Source organism: Typopeltis vanoorti, chromosome 9, assembly GCF_054136105.1.
Source record: "Typopeltis vanoorti isolate ZY-2024b chromosome 9, IOZ_Tvanoo_1.0, whole genome shotgun sequence".
Taxonomy (NCBI): Eukaryota; Metazoa; Arthropoda; class Arachnida; order Uropygi; family Thelyphonidae; genus Typopeltis; species Typopeltis vanoorti.
In genome coordinates this window covers 75,260,018-75,280,062 of record NC_143557.1, presented here as the reverse complement: position 1 = coordinate 75,280,062, position 20,045 = coordinate 75,260,018, and the positions used below count along the sequence as shown (strand labels likewise).

At 34.7% G+C, this 20,045-nt stretch overlaps 1 protein-coding gene across 1 annotated transcript in view; it reads right to left on the bottom strand.

Moving 5' to 3' along the window:
• Vps4 (vacuolar protein sorting 4) overlaps window positions 1–20,045 on the bottom strand; it is a 216,813-nt gene that overhangs the window by 154,143 nt on the left and 42,625 nt on the right. The window contains exon 3 of the mRNA XM_090398397.1: window positions 8,660–8,816. Coding sequence (XP_090254523.1) covers window positions 8,660–8,816 — 157 coding nt within the window. The remainder of the gene's footprint in view (window positions 1–8,659; window positions 8,817–20,045) is intronic.

Genomic DNA, 20,045 nt, shown 5'->3' with positions numbered 1-20,045 from the left:
CGCTTCGCAACCATATGCCTGGGAAAGGAGTGTCCTAGGTTCGATTCCCGTCGGAGACGTGAGGAGCTGAAGGATCTTCCTCAGCCATAGCTAAGTTAGCCGGTCTTGGGCGCGGGCAGTAGGGTTTTTTCCGCCAGTTTATCTGGTGTTTTTCATCCCACAAGCAGGCAAACTGGCCCTTGAACACACAGGGATACAGCCAAGAATACCTTGAGGCATAGGAGTGACCATTCTATCCTCTTATTTCGGTTACGAAATCCAAGCATGCTTGGAAGGTTGTGGGCCTTAAAGGCCTGTTAAAGCCATTGGGATAGGATAGATATGTCTAGCATGAATGTAAGTCAGAAAAAGGGGGCAGATACGAGAGAAATCATTAGTGAAATATTATAAATGAAAGAATGCATATTATTCAGCAACATAGGGCAAAGATCGCCCTAATACTATAAGAGCAGTGTAAGCACCCGCAGGCATCACATCTGAGAAGACATCATGACGCATACATTCCCGGAAACAAGAAGTCCCGTATGTTGATCGGTGAAGTCACCCAGCCTGAGACCAATGGGTGAGACGATAAGAGAAATTCAAACTCGGAAAGGTGGCGCTCTAGGGGAGCGTATAAAACCTGCGACACGGAAGTAAATCGCCCCATTTTTTTCTTGTTCCTGCATTTCTCTTCGTGTGCTCCAAGAGTTCATTACAGTTCAGCTCTCATTTTTGAGGGCTGACTTACGAAAAGTTCCAGCATGACACTGCAACAGATTTCGGCAAGATCAACAATAGGCTGTCAATGAGAAGGTCATCGATGAAAAATCTTAGCAGAGAGATAGTGCCCAGCTCAGGCGAGCATGTGTAACCCATGTGGCGATAAGATCGAGACAACCAGAGTCATAACAAGGAAGGAATGACGAAAGAAAACCGATAAAGAATAGATAAGTACTCTCACTTGTTCTAGCCCCTTTTGAGAATTGACTAACAGTGTTAAGAGAATGCATCTGAAAATTTGTAATGGAAGAAAGAGTGAAGAACTAAGATTTATGTAAATGACTATGCTTTTGAAATGAACTTTAAGAACTTTCAGTTAGATAGAGATTCTGTCGTAATTAATCCGAGAGAGATTATTTATGTGCTAAAATGCCTAAATGTCCAATTAAGCTGTAATTAAGAATGTATTATATGTTGTTATTGAAGTTGCTAACATTTTGAAGTCAATGCATAATGGTTTTAAGAGTGAAAGAGTGAAAGAATGGTGGAAGCTTAAATTAGATTTGATAACTACTTTAACTTGTATGGCATTATATAATGAGTTTAATAAATATTTTGATTCCTTACTTATATGTGTTTCTGATCATGATGACTGACCCTTCATAAAACATCAAACCTGTGATTGTGTGTGTGTGTGTGTGTGCAGGGATACCCCAATTGAAAATAGTAGGGCGCGACTGCAATAAAATAAGCCAGAGAACCCAAAGCATCTAAGCATTTGATTAACATTATTAGTGGCACCTGATATTCTATGATTATCCTAAAGGGTGAGTTTATCTCTAACCTTAAGGCCCAGGCTGGCACAGATAAAAAATAAATTTTGCCTGAGTGACCAGGATAACTCATGGAATTCAGGGAACAGGTAATTTCTGGTGGCCCTTAAAAGGTTAAATTATGTAAGAAAAGGTATAAGAGAAGCGAGACATAACGTTAATATTAATATTAATGAAGATCACATAACAATGGCGCAACCGACTTAACAAAGAGGTACATGCGATAGAATTTGATATAGCGGCTGAAGTAGGAAAGGATAAAGTTAAATATATTGCCTCGATATATCAATATCAGAGATATATGATGCAACAATAGTTTTACTGCTTCCACCTTTGAACATTCTGACACTATTTGTTGTTGTTTTCTGTCTCCATTTGATTTCAATAACTTTTACTTACTTGTTAAAAACATTTTAATTTGTTTCATTTGGATAATTAAAAACATTCATTTAATTAATTTAAGTCTCCCTGCAGACCACCTGTTACATGCCATAAACCATTTGCTCTTGGCACTGAATACATTAGATGCACACAATATATCATAAAATCTCTTATGCTAAACTCAATAAACAAAGAAATCTTGATAATTTTCCTCATACACATCATTGCCACAAAAAAATGCTTTTTGAATTATATCATGTATTAAAATTCACACACACAACTACACAGTCTAAATTAAGTAAAATACTATTAATAATAGTTAGTAAAATTATTATTTACTAAAATAAAAAAATCCTTAAGCCAGTATAGCACTACTACACTAATAGTAGTGCTATTAGTGTAGTAGTATCAGCTACTGGAGAATCACTTTGAAAAGCTACAAGGAAATATTCAGAAATTATATTGTTTATGTTGCAGTACCTGAATGTGTACAAGTTTAAAGAACAAATATGGCAAGAGTGAAATGGATATGCATCCTTATTAAGGAAGAGATCCATTAGATGATGATGATGATGATGATGTAGAAAGAATATTATGAGCATAAGGATGAGAAGAGTCATGAAATATATGAAGACACCAAAAACATTACGAGTATCGTATAAAAAAAAAAAAAAAACTGCCTGTACAGGCTAAAAGCAATCCAAAAAAATTTTATTATTATTCTGCAAGTAAAACAAAGAATGAATGTGGAAGAATAACTTTACTGAATGCAGATGATATACTTGTGTCAGAAGTGCATGCGATTGTTCAAATAATGAGTGCTCAATTTGGTAAGATCTATCAATCCATGTCAACAACATGGTGCACAGTGCAACCACTATGCTGGATGAAGTGGTGCATGTGAAAGAGATTCAAGAACTGTTGTATAATGTAGATAGGAATTTGGCAATAGGGACAGATGAGATATTAGCATGTATGCTAAAAGAATGCTCAGCTGAATTGGTTAGTTAAGCCATTGACATGGTTGTATAATTTCAATCTCAGTTCAAAAAAGATCCTAAAGGAACAGAAAAGAATGTATGATTGTCCTGTTGTAGAAGAGTGGTCAAAAATTGATGTTTCTAACTAGAGACCTATCGGTATCTCTGGAATGATGGTGAAGATTTTAGAGAAGATGGTAAGGGCTCACATACAGAAATGAGTTGACAGGCAAGCTATACTTTGCAAGGAATGGCATAAAGGAAGGTCATGTCTGAGCAATTTTCTCATATTTTATAATAATGTTACAGCTGAATTGGATAAATGATGCTGCTGATAAGGCATTTGACAGAATGCCACATTAAAGGTTGCTGCATAAATTAGAAGATACGGGATTTTAATATATAAATACAGACTTAGATAAGTAGGTGGTGGCTATGGACAGATATCAGAAAGTGGTATATGGGGGGGGGGGGGAGTATGAATCTTCCAGATTTAAGGCAATGAGTAGTATACCTCAGGGAACAGCCCTTGGACAATTGTTGGCCAAACTATACATTAATGACATTAGAAGAATCTGATGGATGTTAAATTGTTTGCTGATGATTAAAAGATAGGAAAGGCAATCAGGAATGTTAATGATATATAGCATTTATAGAAAGATACAAAATAGCTGGAACAAGGGCTCCAGAAATGCACCTGTCACTGGCGAGGTATCGGACAAATGGCGAGTGAATTTTCAGCATCCTTCTAAAAGTATTCAAAAGATTATTCTTTGCATAATTTACACTTTATTTTTTTTCTTCATTTTAAAACATCACCTCATTCATTGTCAAATTATTTGATCATGGGCAGCTATCAACAAATTTATTAAAGAAGTTTTATTTCCAACCAAGAGAAAGCATCTTTATTTAATTAATAAATCAAACAGTCATTAAAATCTCAACCAGCTGTAGTTCTTTCCCCTAACAGCTGTCCTGTTGTCATTGTCATAACATAACAATTGATAACTTTAAACAATTTCTTTCTATACGAACGACTTCATAATATTTGCTATTCAGTTTCAGAAATCTCCTAAGTTCTCTCCCAGTATCACTTCACACATCATACTTCCAGTTTTTGTTTCACTCATGAAATGGTAAACATGAGTCACCATTACACATTGTCTTTAGGATTTCTTAGGCGAAAACAGTAAATCTCACACACTTCAAACAAAACTAGTATATTTTTTTACTCTCTTAAATTCATTTAAATTAAATTACAGTTACAATTTCCAATAAATAAATTTCATAATCAAATCAATGCATTAATTTAGTTCAATATTAATCTTACACATGTATCCAATATATACAGCATATGCAACAGATTATTTTTTTTTAAAAAAGGGCTTTTCTCCCTAATATAATTTCATTAACAAAATAAACCTGTAATTATAAACACAAAAGTTAACACTGAGACCATTTACCTTATTTTTTGATAGATAACACGCACATAATGTATAACGTGCACCCCCAACATTTTCATCACTCCTTTTGATGTATAGATAATGTGCATACGCCAACTAGCGGTAGAGTTAAGAAGTACAGACAGAGGATGGACGAATTCTTTAGAAGCATGTGCATTGCTAGTAGCAGTGGTCGATTTTTTTTTAATTCCAAATTTTACAATTTTCACATTATTTGGGATCACTGTGACATTACCACGACTACAATTACATCCTGTTTTAAAAGATTTCATAAAGTAAATCATTATTTGTTTATATTTTGTTATTAGATCTAAATTACTCATAGAAGACAGAAGTACTTCTCAGAGAAAATCCTACACAGCCAAGTTTCAAGCTTGAAGTGGTAGAAGTAGCAAAGGAAAAAGGGAATCGTGAAGCTGGTAGATTGTTCAGTGTTGGAGAAAGTAGTGTTCGTGAATGGTGAAAGGTTGAAACAGTCCTGAAATGTTTATATACGAGGAAACGTGTTATGAGGTTAAGAAGGTGCTTATGGCCAACCATAGAAAAAATAAATAAACTGTTTGATTGGGTTTCACTAACAACCCAACTATTTGATTGGTTGTTAGTGAAAGAGCTAAAAAGGTATGAGAATATCTACTGTCCGTGTGTTGCAGGAATCAAAAAGAATTGCACAAAACGATAATATACAGAATTTCAAGGCCTACCCATCTTGGGTTTTTGGATTTATGAAGAGAAACAATTTAAGTGTGCTCCTCCACTAGTGTTGAACAAAATTTGCCATGCAACTGGGAAGTGAAAGTAGCTAAATTTCGTTTGTTTCTGAGAGAAAACTTGTGTAGGGTTGATGCTTGTCACTTTGGGAATATGGATGAAGTTCCCGTAAGTTTTGGCATGCCTAGTTCTAGGACTGTGAATCTGAAGGGAGCAAAAGAGGTTTCAGTTGCTACAACAGGGCATGAAAGGTCTAACTTTACTGTGGTTCTCTGCGTAACTGCAGATGGTTCCAAACTGCCACCGATGGTGATTTTCAAAAGAAAGGCTGTTCCAGAAGGTTGTGATTCCAAAGATATTATTGTTATTGCTAATAATAAAGGTTGGATAAATTCCGAGGTTATAAAATTTTGATTGGAGAATGTGTAGCGAAACAGAAAAATGGCATTTTTCAACCCAAAATCTTTGTTAGTGTTGGATTCGTGTAGGGCATACACGACAACAGAAGTTAAAACAATTGTAAGTATTCCAAATTGGCCATCATTCCAGGTGGTTTAACAAAAAAACTGCAACCCCCCTTGATGTTGTAGTAAATAAACTATTCAAAGACAATTTGCAGGCTAAGTGGGAAGACTGGATGATGAATGGCATCCACGAATATAACAAAACAGGGCAGATGAAAAGAATGTCATATAAAGATATAGTTACATGAATTGTAGAAAGTTGGGCTGCTGTAAGTGAAAACTGTGTTAGAAATGGTTTCATTAAAGCACAAGGGAATGCAGTGATGTCCGGTGATAATGATTATGAAACTGAAGAAATACCGTTAAATTGCGTTAAAAACGAAATTTTTAACACAATTGATTCTTTCAATATCGAGTCTGATGAAGAATTTTTTGGATTTGAATAGTGTAATGTTCAATAAATATTAAGTAATACTTCTACCTTAGTTTTGTTATTACATTCGATTTACCTCTCATACCTTTCAAATGTATACTGCGCATGTTCATTTTTAACGAATTTAGACTTTTTTGTATAGATAACATGCGCATTATCTATCCAAAAATACGATAATTAAATACTGTAGTGTGTGTATATATATATATATATATGTGTGTGTGTGTGTGTGTGTGTGTGTGTGTGTGTGTGTGTGTGTGTGTGTGTGTGTGTGTGTGTGCAAAATTCTAATAGAGTATTAACCTAATCTTATTTATACACTTCACAACATGAATTAACTGAGTGTAAGTAAATACTTGAGCATTTTACATGTTTAACACTGTTATCATTTAAAAATACAATCGTTTTGCAAAGACAGGTCAAGGATCAGATGATGTGAATGAGTACATCGTGAATCTGGATCTGGCTGCACAGACTGAGCATGTACAATACATTTTATTCTATTATTAAATTATTGTTTAATAATTATTTTTCAGGAAATTACAATGTACACTTAATATTATAATAACTTTAATTAATACTTCCTATATTTTGGTAACATTATATTGCCATTATCAGGAATCACAAAACAACGATATGTGCACATAGGCACTAAACACTGGGTAAATGAGGCTGAATAAAGGCAACCAAAGCCGGGTCTAGAGTCCTAAGTGGGCTAGAGTGGACTTCCAAAATATATACGAAGTATTAATTAAAATTATAATTAATATTGAGTATACATTGTAATTTCCGGAAAATAGTAGTTATGTTATAAAAGTTGTTTAGGGATAATTTATATGAATTCATCCTTCATTATGAACAATAAATGAAAGAAAACACAAACTACACTCTTTAGTTTTGTGAAGCAATGCAAAACTGAAGGTGAATTGAAAGGACCAGAAAGTGGTAAAAACACTAGAGGAAAGAGTTCTGCTGTACCATTAAGTAGAAATGATCAGGTGAAGCATGCCTTCCTAGACAAATGACTCAAAGAATTCACATGGTTGTGTTACCAAGACAAAGTTGCATTTTGTAATACCTTTAAGAAATTGTAATATCCTGGGGCTGCTGACAGTAACTTTAGATTTCTACAGGGTTCGAGGACTTTTCAAAGTGGAGACATTTAGGTTTCATGAAGCATCCAATTCTCACAAAAGATGCTATGATATAGACTTGGCCAGAAATCACCCACAAAAGACATCTCTAGCTGCTTGCCAAAGGAAAATGGATTATAAAATGTTTGAACACCTCAAGTACCATTTTAATACAGTCTATTATATAGCTAAAGTCAATAAACTATTTACTGATCTCAAAAATGTTATACCCTTGCTAAATAAGCATGATATAGATACAGGCTCCAGTAGGGCAGTACCAGAATGACATGATGCATAAAGAATGTGTCAATTATTGCTGATGCCTTGCTAGGTTGGCAGGAAAAAAGACCCAGAGTTAGGTAGATAGATACAGTAAAAAGTGCCTTAGACGACAAATATATAAGATCTGAAAATGTTGGAGTCTTAAGAGATAACAGATTAATTTGCAGGAAAATTGTCAATTGGAGGTTGGTAATGATATAACTTTTCCATGTAGTACTATCATAATATCCTGTACAGCCCTGAGGGTATATATACAATGCTTGGAAAGAAGTCAACAGACACCACATTGTGAGGAAAACAGCCATGGTGCCTACATTAATAAGATGTAGGAACTCCTTTCTCTGTGATGACTGCAGCAATCCTACGGGACAGGCATACATTAGCAATCAATGGGAATTTTGGACAATTTTTTCTGGAGGCATGTAATAAGGTCCTGGACTGTTGTGGGTGGACGTCTGTTGACCTGATGCACCAGTTCATCCCACAAATGTTCAATGAGGTTGAGATCAGGGCTCTGTGGAGGCCAGTCAAGTGATGTTCACATCCACAAACCATGCAGTTACAGCAGCACGGTGCATTGTCTTGTTGAAAGAGACAATGGTCAGTTTCATAGAAATGTCACAAAGCAGGAAGCATTGCACTGTCCAGAATGTTCAAATGCCTCTCTGAGTTCAATATTCGTGGCACCACAAACATAAGTGAGAGGCCTAACCAGGAAAATCAGGCCTTACCATCACTTCTGATGTTTTATAGTTGCAGTTATGCACGTTGGTAAGAGACATTCACTGGGCATCTGCTACATCTATCATCCTATCACAATGCCTCTTTCAAACTCTGTCAGTTTCCTTCTTGCAGCCATTTCACCCCAACACAGTTGCACTGACTTAGGAGCATCATATTCCTCCAAGTTATACTGGCTACAGATACGTGATTAGCTACCTGTCACAATGCATCTTGCCCATGGTGTGTCCGTTGACTTCTTTCCAAGCAGTGTATCAGGAATCTGATAATGAAATAAAACAATTTTTTTTTTAAATACAAAAATGGTCCTTTGTCTTAGATAATAATTAAATTGCATATTACTTAATAGTTATGAGCACTATGAAAATTCAAAGGCGATTTCAGAATTCACTATCACTTGTATAATGAGTAATTTAAAAAAAAAAATTAAACTTAATTCTACTCTCTTAAAGACCAAAAAAAAATGACCAAAATAAAAATATCACTAAACTACAGAATTTAAAAGAGTATGTTTTAGAGACTTAAATTTAACTAACTTGTTGTGTGAATTAGAACTACCACCATCTTCACCAGCTTTAACTGGTTTCTTTTCTTTACGCTTCTTTAGGTATGCCTTCAACTTTTCAGCCCTCTCTAAGTACTGTACACACTTGTTTCGTATACTTTCTTTAGCTCTGTCACTCTGGGCTTCATCTACCCAATTAAAAGTATTAGATGTAATTTTATATTACAGTAAAGTGCATAACATTCATCCTTCTATTTTGATAAATTGAAATTTAATAAATGAATAAATAAATAAAGTGGCAGACACCCTGCCTCTACTTACCAGTGGTAGTAGTAGTAGTCTCAGTGTAACTGACAAATGTTTTGAATTCAATATTTATTGTTAATAGAATATGCATTGCTTTAAAATAAAATAAAGAGCACTGTCATGTTTATATAAAGAAAAAACAAATAGGCCATCTATGAATCATAACAAATATGACAGACTTTGCAAAACACACCATGTATCTTATTTCATTTTATGTATTTATTTTTTGTCAATTCAACTCCTCCTTCCCAAATTGATTTTATTTAAACTCAATACTCATAACTCTTATGAAAAAAAAAAAAAAATAGCCACTTCAATTTTGGTTTCAATTAGACATTTTTAGTGAGTAAACATTTTCAAATTATAACAAAATAATACAGGCAGTCCCTGACTTATGACTTTAGACCTAAGGAAATTATTGTGAAAGGGCTAGAAAAATTGTAAGTTATAAAATTTTGACTTAAACCTACCTATTTTATATAAAATGCGTATCAACACGTATTTTTATGCTGTATTTTTAGTGTGTTAGTGCTATGTATTTCAGTATTTGCATGCTATATGTATGTTTTCAGTATAGGTAACCCTCTTATAACGCAGCACTTATACAACACGGTCTACAAATTGTAGTAACCCTTTATCTTTTCATATATTTTTCACCGCAGACTTAAAAATCAAATCTTATCTTCGTTAAATTTGCATTTGCCAGTATTGTGCATGTAGTTATTTGCTTGTATATAGCGAATTATATTAGGGGAAATCCCTTCAGCACACATGTACATCAATTGTTTAACATATAAAGTGTTTATTGTTGAAAATTGTCTTCGTTTTCTGCCAGAAAAGCGCATTGAAAATCATAAGTTTTGTAATTCTCAAGCTAAGCACTTTATTTTCTGGTGAGTTACATACAATATATAATGCTTTTTTATATAAAAAATGTATTTTCATAGTAACGGCCACTTAGAGGGCTTCTGTGATATGGTTGAAAACAAAATTAGTGAATTAATTGATGGAGAAATAGATTTAAATGAGGAGGAACTGGTATAATTAATAGATGACGTCGAACCAATTGGTAGGGAAAGTTCCCAAAGATTCTGATTGTGATGAATCCGTTAAAGAATTCAGTTTAAAGAAATTAGCAGAGGGATTGCACTTGACAAGAAAGCTAGGAAGTTATTTTACGGATAATGATCTCTCAATGGAGCGCTCTGGAAAATTAACGAGACAATTGGATATTTGTTTAGCTCCATATTATGAACTTAATAAAAAAAACTGCAGCATAGTGGTAAGCAAGGTCTTATTACTGACTTCGTGATAACTAAACCAGCCAAAGTATGCATGAGAATTATACAAATGATGTCCAAGAGATTTCAAGTGATGACGACATCTGGCGACTTGTAAATAAAGAACATCCACAAAATGTTATTTCTGAAGACAGTGATTATGATTAAAATATGCACTTTATTTTTGCCTAAAACATTTATGCATTATATGCAATTAAGTTAACATACAATTTGTAATTTTTATAAGTTTCATATAAACTATGAAACAAATACTATGTATTTGTTTCATAGTTTTCTTAACTTACATGAATTACCTGAATTACATAAAAACATATTTTGGTTGGATATGTCATTGTTGTTTAGATAATTAAAAAAAAAAAAAAGATTTCGGAACATAACTTCTACTTTTTCTGAGTCTTGCATAATGCGATTTATATAACGTGGAACCTAACATGTTTTCAGTTTTTGTATGGATCCTAATGCCTCACTGTGATGATGCATTGGCCTATTATCGAGAGATCTATGAAGAGAAGAAACAATCCACTGTTCAGTCATCTCTTCTATATGAAAGGTTGAATGGCCAAATTAAACATTTAAGTTTATTTTCTCATATTTATTTCCTCATGGGGCAATTGTATTGCAAAGGTGGCAAAGGCAATCCAGAGGATTGCTACGAAGGACTTTGTAGAGATAAAAGAATGGTGATTCCATTAAATCCCTGATTAGACCACATCCAGACTGTTGTGCCTAAATCTGGTCACCAGGATTTGAAGAAGATAAATTAACCTTGGAGTGGTTATAGAGGCAGCTAACCAAAATATTAGGACTCTACAATGTTAGTTATGAGCAGGGTTCCAGAAATCCACTTGCCATGTGCAAATTATTGGAGACAAGTAGTGAGATGAATTTTGAGCCCCATTCTGAATTTATTGCATTTTAAAATTAATTTAAATAATTTAAAATCTCATTCACTATCAAATTATTTGATCACAGGTGGCCTCCAGTGAATGTAATAAAGAAGTTTTTATTTTCAACCAGGAGATAATATCTTATGTAATTAATTCATCAAATTCCTGATATTATTATTATTAGACACCTCCAGGGAGTCCAAAGACGCATCGAGGGAGGGTACCTGCTCTACAACTCTGTCTTCGCCACTCAATCCACCAAATGACTGCAACTATACCAATGCCATCTAACGCCGATCACCACCACCATTAGTATTTCCAAACACAATCACAAACATCCATGCCCACAGCTGGATGTTATGATAGTACTACATGAAGAACTTACATCATTACTAACTTCCATCAACAATTTTCCTCCAAATCAATATTATCACTCAACATTATCAGATCTTGATTACTAATTAACTTAAGGACTTCACAACTTAAGGAGTACACTAGAATATAAATTAAATTAAACTTTAATATATATTTCCAATATTTTGGCAACGTCACGTTGCCATCTTCAAAGGAACTCAAAATAAAGACATGCACGAAGGCATTACGCACAGTAAATAAGGACGAAACGAGGAAGCTATTGTTTCTCCTAAAAGTCCTGATGGTGCCCCCTAGCGGGCTATGTAGGTATTCTTGGCTGCCTGGCTGAAGGTCTCCTGATGTATGTCTCCCAAATTTGTTGAGGTTTGGCATGTTTCTTAGGGCTGAGGCCGATTCCATGAAAATTTGAACTTGCTACGGTGTATTATTATGGCTTTCTTCCAACGTATTCTGTGGCGTAACATCTGAGAACCAATACGTAACAGACATCACAAATTGGAAACAGCGAAATAGGCATTCTACTGCTGTTCTCTTGTCTTGCATATATAAAACAGACCATTTAATGTGCCAGGCATTCCATTACTAACAGCAGAACGAGTTTTTTTATTATTTTTTTTTATTTTCAGCAACCATCTTCCACCGTTCAGCAGTGCAAAAGGAATTTTAATATTTATAATTAATAAAATAAAATATCATTTATGGAAAGTTAGAAGAAAAATCGTGGACCTGAAAACCAACAATATGACATACAAATACCTACACAACATTGTAGTATGAAATTCTATTGTTCAGCCCACATATTTATAGGCATTGGTATTTATTCATATCGGTGCTTCGCAGTAGAAACTGTGATTAATCCTCAACAACATATACAAAACGGCAGCAACTAAAGAATTTGACTAGTCCAACTAGTCAAATTTCCAAAAGTGAAAAATATCCTGCCACAACTTCATGACAAGATCACAGAATAGTGAATTTATCATCAGAGCTACTTAAAGAAGATGCAGTAAATGCTTGGTCAAAGTCATAATTTTTCCATCACTCCTAGACAAGTAAGTACCTGTTTTAGAAATCATGATCAACACTGAATATGGAATCTATCATCTATTTCAAATAGTAACTAACAACAGAAGTAGCTAACATTCTGATGAAATCAATCCCCCAAAAGCAAAATTCCACCAAAAGAGATAGAGAAAACATTACAATCAAAACCAGATAAGGGTGATGCAACTGTCATAAAGGATCAACAAACAGAAAAATGAACACTAATTTAAAAGGTATTCTCTATTACCAGGTTCTCGCTAAATCTCAAAAGAAAAAATTGTATAAATTATTTTTAAAAAAGTTACACCTTGGCAAAAACAAAGTATAATGTTAAACCACCCCAGATATATGATGTCCCCAAAAATTTCACAAATCAAACAATTCCTGCCTATCATTCTAGCACAGAGCCTCTCACCTACAAATTTGCTAAATAGAAAAATCATTTTTCCTCTTCATAGATAACTCTCCTTCCTAACATAAAAAAAAACTCAAGCATCATGACCAGTTTTGATGTTACCTCTTTATTTATTAATATAACACGGACAGAAACCCTAAATCTTATTACACCAGATTTCCTCCTGACATATTGGAATTATTCAAATTGACAATGCATTTAAGTTATTTTCCATGAAAACAAAAAATACACAAACAGCAAGATAGGACTATAATGGGTTCCTTTTCTCTTCCTCCTCTAGACAATTTCTATGCGGAATTACAGAAAACCAAGCACTTAACATTGGAACACAAAAACAATCTGGCTACATTATGAAGTTAATGTGTTTGCTACTTGGTCTCATGGCCTATACACAGATACATTTCTAGTATCTGTGTATAGTACATGTTTTATCCAATATCCAAAAATACACTTCACTATAGGAAAAGAAAAACAGCTGCCTCTAGTGTGTCTCGAGAAGGTAAGTCAGAGCTGCTTACCTTCTCTAGACACACTAGTTACACAACTACCAAATGGTTCATTATAATTTTTCTGTTTATAGGAAACTTATACACTGGAAGGTGCTTAGATAAGTAGTCACATAATTGATCTGAACAGTGTGGCACCCTCAAAACAATTTCAGAGCAAACACTATTTGTTCTAATGGCAGAGCTCTTTGAGATTTTTTTTAGCCAATGGCTACAACCCTATAAAATAACCAAAATACTCCCCTTCCCCTCTTCTGGCAACCACCACACAAGATCAAACAAATTCAAGGTACATCAGAAAAGATATCTAAAAAGTTCTCCCCAAATATAATTTCCCTATCATTTTTAACCTACTCATCCAATTAGCAACCTTCATCTAATGTGCAAGAGGATGAAGAAGCAGTGGTGTAGCTGGAGCTTTTGGAGCGGTCCCCGAGTTTGCTGCCCCTCTCAATATACACCAAAAATACTACAAAAGTCAAAACGATGTATAGGGAAATAAATTAAAACACTGTTTATTTTTGAAGTAAAACCTTAATTCCAACATTCTAAAATGTTATTTTTCTTGCTTTTCTGTTAGCAAAATCGTCAATGACATTGTCGAAGTCTATTTCATCATTCAGTTGCTGTTCTATAGACAGTATGGCAAGATTTCTTAAACGCAAAGTGCCGTCTGGGGCAGACTGCCTCCCCTAGCTATGCCACTGTGAAGAAGGTTGCTAGTTGAATGTGTGGTTTGGAAGTATATTATTATTAGTGCACGGGCACCTCAATGGAGTCTGAAGATTCATTATGGGAGGCCCAAACTATTCACAATATTTTTTTTAATTAATTACTGGAGAAAACCACATAAAAAAGTAAAAACACAAAAAAATGACTAGTTTCATACAGTCCTATTGTATACTTCTTCAGATTAAGACAAAACACAAATATAAAGTAGTATTTACAAAGAGATTTCTAAATTACAAACTGCTGTTTTTTTATTCATTCAACATGCAACAAATGTTGAACATAGGAATGACATATGTGGTTTAGCTTGTCTCAGCCTAATTCATCAATATGTAGATTCATATATGCCAACTAGAGCTGATTTAAGATTAAACCTTAGTTTTTGTCACACTGGGTCAGATATTTGTATCATCTCACTTGCCTCCTTAAATTTATGTATAATTATTAAATTCTAAGTACAGCATTTTAGTGAGTTGCCAATTAACTTGTCATTTTCCGTTGGTGGTATAAAAAATAGTCCAGATTTATATGTCCGTTTCTTCTCCACATCTTTGACATGTTCTTTTTGAAAGATGTCTCCAAATTGTAATGTCTGTCCAACATAACAAATGCTGCAATTACAAACGTTTTATATACTCCTGGTCTCTTCATAGGTTGATGAAGTTGTTTCAGCAATTTTAATATGAAGATTTTTTGCAGAGATTGAAAGGCAACTTTAAAGTTATGTTGTTGTTACAGGATTTTCCCTATTTTTTCTAACATTTCTGATGTAAGGTAAAGAAACCACAACATTGTAATCATCAGGTTGTTGTCTTGGGACATGCAATGATTTATTCAATATTCAAGAAGTTATTAATAGTTCTGATGTTGTAACCATTTTTTTGGAAGAATGTCTTTATAATATAAGTTATTTCTGTTGTTTTTTTTTAATCATCACTTGATATCATAATGACTTTCTTTTAGGGTTTTGATGATGCCTTGTTTTTATGATAAGTGGTTGCAGAAAATGACACATAGATACCGATTGGTATCGAACTTTTTTTCTGTATGCTTCGAAAGTAAGATTGCTGATCTTCAACTGAGATGAGACATCCAGAAAGGAAATGGATCTATCTTTTTCTACTTATGACATAAACTGGATTTTTGCAATTGAAAAATCGGCCTGGTTGGCCGAGTGGTTAGCGTATCAGCTCTTCAGTCAAAAAGGGTGCGGGTTCGAATCCCGCCATGGATGTTGTGATTGTCTGTGAAAATACTAGAGGTGGTGGTTGGCGGTAGATGGCATTGATGTAGATGAAGGTAGTTGCGTTTGGTGGAAACGGAGAGTAGTAAAGTAGGTGCCCTCCCTCGATGAGTCTTTGGACTCTCTGAAGGTGTTACGTAATAGTAATAATAATAATAATAAAAAAACTGTTAAGGAAGTCAGTGAACTTATGGAGAGTTTCTTCTGAGCCTAGCCAAATGATGAAAACATCGTACAAATATCTCACCCAGAATCTTGGTTTGGTATCTCTCAATGACTCTTTGTTCAAACCTTTCAATGTATATGTTTTGTTCAAACCTTTCAATGTATATGTTAGCTAGGCATGGAGAATTTGCTGCACCCATGGCTAAGCCTTTAGACAGTTCAAAATAGTGGTCCTGGAATTTGAAGAAAGTGTTCTCTAGACAATATTTGAAAAGTTTAACAGTGTCAGGTAGAAAGATGTCTTCTAAGATTAAGATCGTTTCTTCTCTTGGAACACTGGTGAATAAGCTTTCTATGTGAAAAATAGCCAGGATGTCTGTATGTTGAATGTCTTTTATTCTGTTTAGAAATTCTTAGTTTTTTTTTTTCTTTATATAAGATGATGTTCTTCTGACATGTGGTGTTGATAGACTGATAGATATTTTATTATTATTATCCCAAGACCCTCCATAGAGTCTGCAGGAGGTCTCTTTGTCATACATACAGCTTATGATACTGTGCCTTAAATACATTAAAAAAACCTGCTTCTCATTTCTTTGCTCACCCTCCTTATACAGCTTCCAGGGATGACCTCCTGTTCTCCCCCAATCTCTTACCATTTTATGAAAAAGTTCAATATTAATCTTATAATCACCCCTTACCAACGTATACCTCTCTTCTTCCTATCCACTAGACTCTGCAAATTACATCTTCTCAACCTTTCTTCATACTCAACCTTCCAAAAACCAGAAACTACCTTAGTCAATCGCCACTGGACTCTTTCCAATATTTCTTCATTCTTTTGAAAATGAGGTGACCAAATCTGCGTACTGCAGTTCATATGTGACCTAATCAAGGCCTTATACAATGGAACCAGAGCCTCTTTACTTCTACAAGTCACTGTCCTCTGCATCATTGCCAGAATTCGTTGTGTTGTCCTTATAATTTTGGCAATGTGTTCTCTAAATTTTAGATCCCTATCCACCATCATCCCAAGAGCTCTGATTTCTTCCACCTCCAAATAACATATCCTCACCAAGAGTAAATTCTACATCCAATCTATCTTTGTTTTCCAAATTTTAAATAATTACATTTCACAACATTGAACTGGCATCCCCACTTCTGTGCCCATTCACTTAGACTATTCAAGTCTTCTTGTAAGGCAACATCATCTGCTCTACTCCTCATAGTTCTCAACTTTGCATCAACTTCAAACAATTGAATATCCTAATTCAAATCTTCCCCGATATCATTAACATATGGTAAAACAGCAATAGTCCCAAAAGAGACCCCTGAGGCTAACTACTAGTGAATTTTGCTTCCTGCAAAATCTAAATATACCACTGTGTATCCATTTCTCTCATCCAATGCAGCTGTCACCTTACTGTAATAAGTATGCAGATTACTAAAACATGACCTCCCTTCAGCAAATCTGTGTTATTCATAAAAGATAATGCAACTGTTATCAATACAATTCTAGATCCTGGTTCTCACAACCCTCTCCAACACTTTAACCACAATGTCTGACACACAGACTAGCCTATAATTTGATACTTGAGTCATATCACCTCCCTTATGAAGAGGTGCAATCTTCCCTTCCTTCCACTCCTTTGAAACTTGACCCAACATAAGACTCATATTACACAAATATGCCAAGGCAGATGTTAACTCCCTGGCACATTCTTTCAAAATATATGGTAATATATCATCAAATTCCACAGTCTTATTAACAAAACAAGTTTGTTCAATTCCCCATATACTCTTGTTCGCTCACAATCAGTCACTTGTCCACTGCCCTCAAATTCTCCATGATGTTATATTCACAAGGATGAAAACCTTTATGAACTGCCTCATTAAATATCTTATCTATATCCTCTGCTGTTGTAAGTTTTTTCCCACTTGGTTAGACTATAATAAATTCAGTTTAATCCTTTATCCAAGTGTAAGCAAACAAAGTTGCACCTGAAGTATCATTAGGACTGAGGAAACTTATGGTAAAGGTGGACTAAGCTCTCATCACTTGTCTTAGTATATCCCATAATGCAAATATCTTTATGCATTATACATCTCCTTGTGGACATGTATAATGCTATGCATTAAGGGAAGAGCCACTACCCAGACTGGTTTCGACCTTTGTGGGAGCCAGATCCAGAGGTGGTGATACTAAGGTGGAAGTAATGGAGAAGTCATATTTACCTATACGAGTTGCCAAAAGGTGTCTCAGCGCTTATTATTGATCTTTCTCTGGATTAGAGAAAGAGCTTGGTTAGACTATAATAAATTTAGTTTAATCCTTTATCCAAGTGTAAGCAAACAAAGTTTGCACCTGAAGTATCTTCAGGATGGAAGTAACCCATGGTAAAGGTGGACTAAGATCTCATCACTTGTCTTAGTATCTCCCATAATTTAATAATAAGGTGAGACACCTTTTGGAAACTCGTATAGGTAAATATGACTTCTCCATTACTTCCACCTTAGTATCACCACTTCTGGGTCTGGCTCCCACTGACAAGACTTCAATAAAGGTCGAAACCAGTCTGGGTAGTGGCCCTTCCCTTAATGCATAGCATTATACATGTCCACAAGGAGATGTGCTTTGCATTATGGGAGATAATAAGACAAGTGATGAGAGCTTAGTCCACCTTTACCACGAGTTGCCTCAGTCCTGAAGATACTTCAGGCGCAAACTTTGTTTGCTTACACTTGGATAAAGGATTAAACTAAATTTATTATATATCCTCTGCAGCAGTTGTCCTTACCATTTTTTTAAGTCAATGTCATCCTACCATGATCATTTTTTTTTCTTTTTTTTCCCCTTATTATTTTGCTGGCTACATATCAAAAGAACTCTCTACGGTGTTTTTTTTCTTTCTTTTTTTTTTGCTTCATTAGTTAACTGCTGCTCACACTTCTCTTTTGCTACTCTTACCAACTGAGTCACTTCTTGCCTGTTCTTTGTAGTCCTCATGAAATTGATTACTACCACTCATTTTATGTTGCCTCCATAATGCCTTCTTTCTCTGTATTGCATGCTGAATCTCTTCATTCATCCATTTCACACCTACTTTATTTAACTTTCTGACACTTTGAACACATTTAAACATTGCTTCTTACTAGATAGTTCTTAAATAGCACTACTGAACTTTTTACCAAACTCCTCATTCCATGCTACAGCTGCAAGCTGTCTCCTGAGCCTCTCGCAATCACCAGGTTTGTAGTTCCACATATACCCTTTCTTCACAGAAGTCCTCACATGGCTGGTAACCACCCAGGTAATCACTTCATCACTACAATATGCTATAAAATTTCATTAGTCCAGTGATTGATAACTCTTACCAACTGGCAGGAGATTTGACACCTCATTTATAATCACATCTCTGATGAGGTGATCAAATCCAAGACCCTCAATCCTCGCATGCCCTCTGTTACATACTGTCTGAAGTAGTTATCCCTCAAAAACTCAAGAAGTTCATTTCTTTCACTTCTGGTTGCTATCTCATCATCCCAATCTATGTTCCCATAATTAAAAATCAGCTTTTCTTATTTGCTTATGCATTTCATTGTCACTACAGATCTATAGCAATATCCAACTAAGTATTTCATTCTATTCATCTGTATCTCACAAAACTACTGCTTCAAAAACTACTTCGACTATTTCCCCAAATTCTTTTCCACACACTTTCTGAACATTCACACAATCTAACTCAATTACCATTTCAGTTACAATGCCATGTTCTTTACTCATGTTTACAGAAGCCTCTTAGTCCATCATAATAATGCACTTCCTACATACCCACACTTGCATATTTCTCTTATTCAGTCTCTCTACATAAATATCTGCGATATCTTCCCATGCATACATACTACATTCATGACACCATACATTTGTGAAAAATCCACACCATCCACTTGTCTTTCACAATGGCCTACATCAGCGTTTCCCAGATTTTTCCTACGATGGAACACTTCACAAATCCTGAAATTTTCACGGAACGCCTTGGTTATTTTGTAATGTATTATTAATTAATAAACAAATAAGTAATTATTAATTATTAATATATTACAATATTAATTAATTATGGCATAATCATAAAGAGTATTAGTACACTTATGTATATCGTGTGACATATTGAAGAATATAAAATTACATTTAAATCAGTTATCAATCACTGGACTAATGAAATCTTGTAGCATATTGTAGTTTCCTCAGGCCAACATCATTAAATTAATTTGTGCTGATTTTCATTGACATATCCCATTCTGATCACCAAAAATTTATAATATTATTATAAGTACTTAAGAGTGAATGAAGACTTTTTCTCCTGTGTGCTGGTAGTTTTCCCCTCCTTTTGTACATCCTGGAGGTAGATGAACCACTGTCTGTTGCATCACAAACACCTTCAAAAT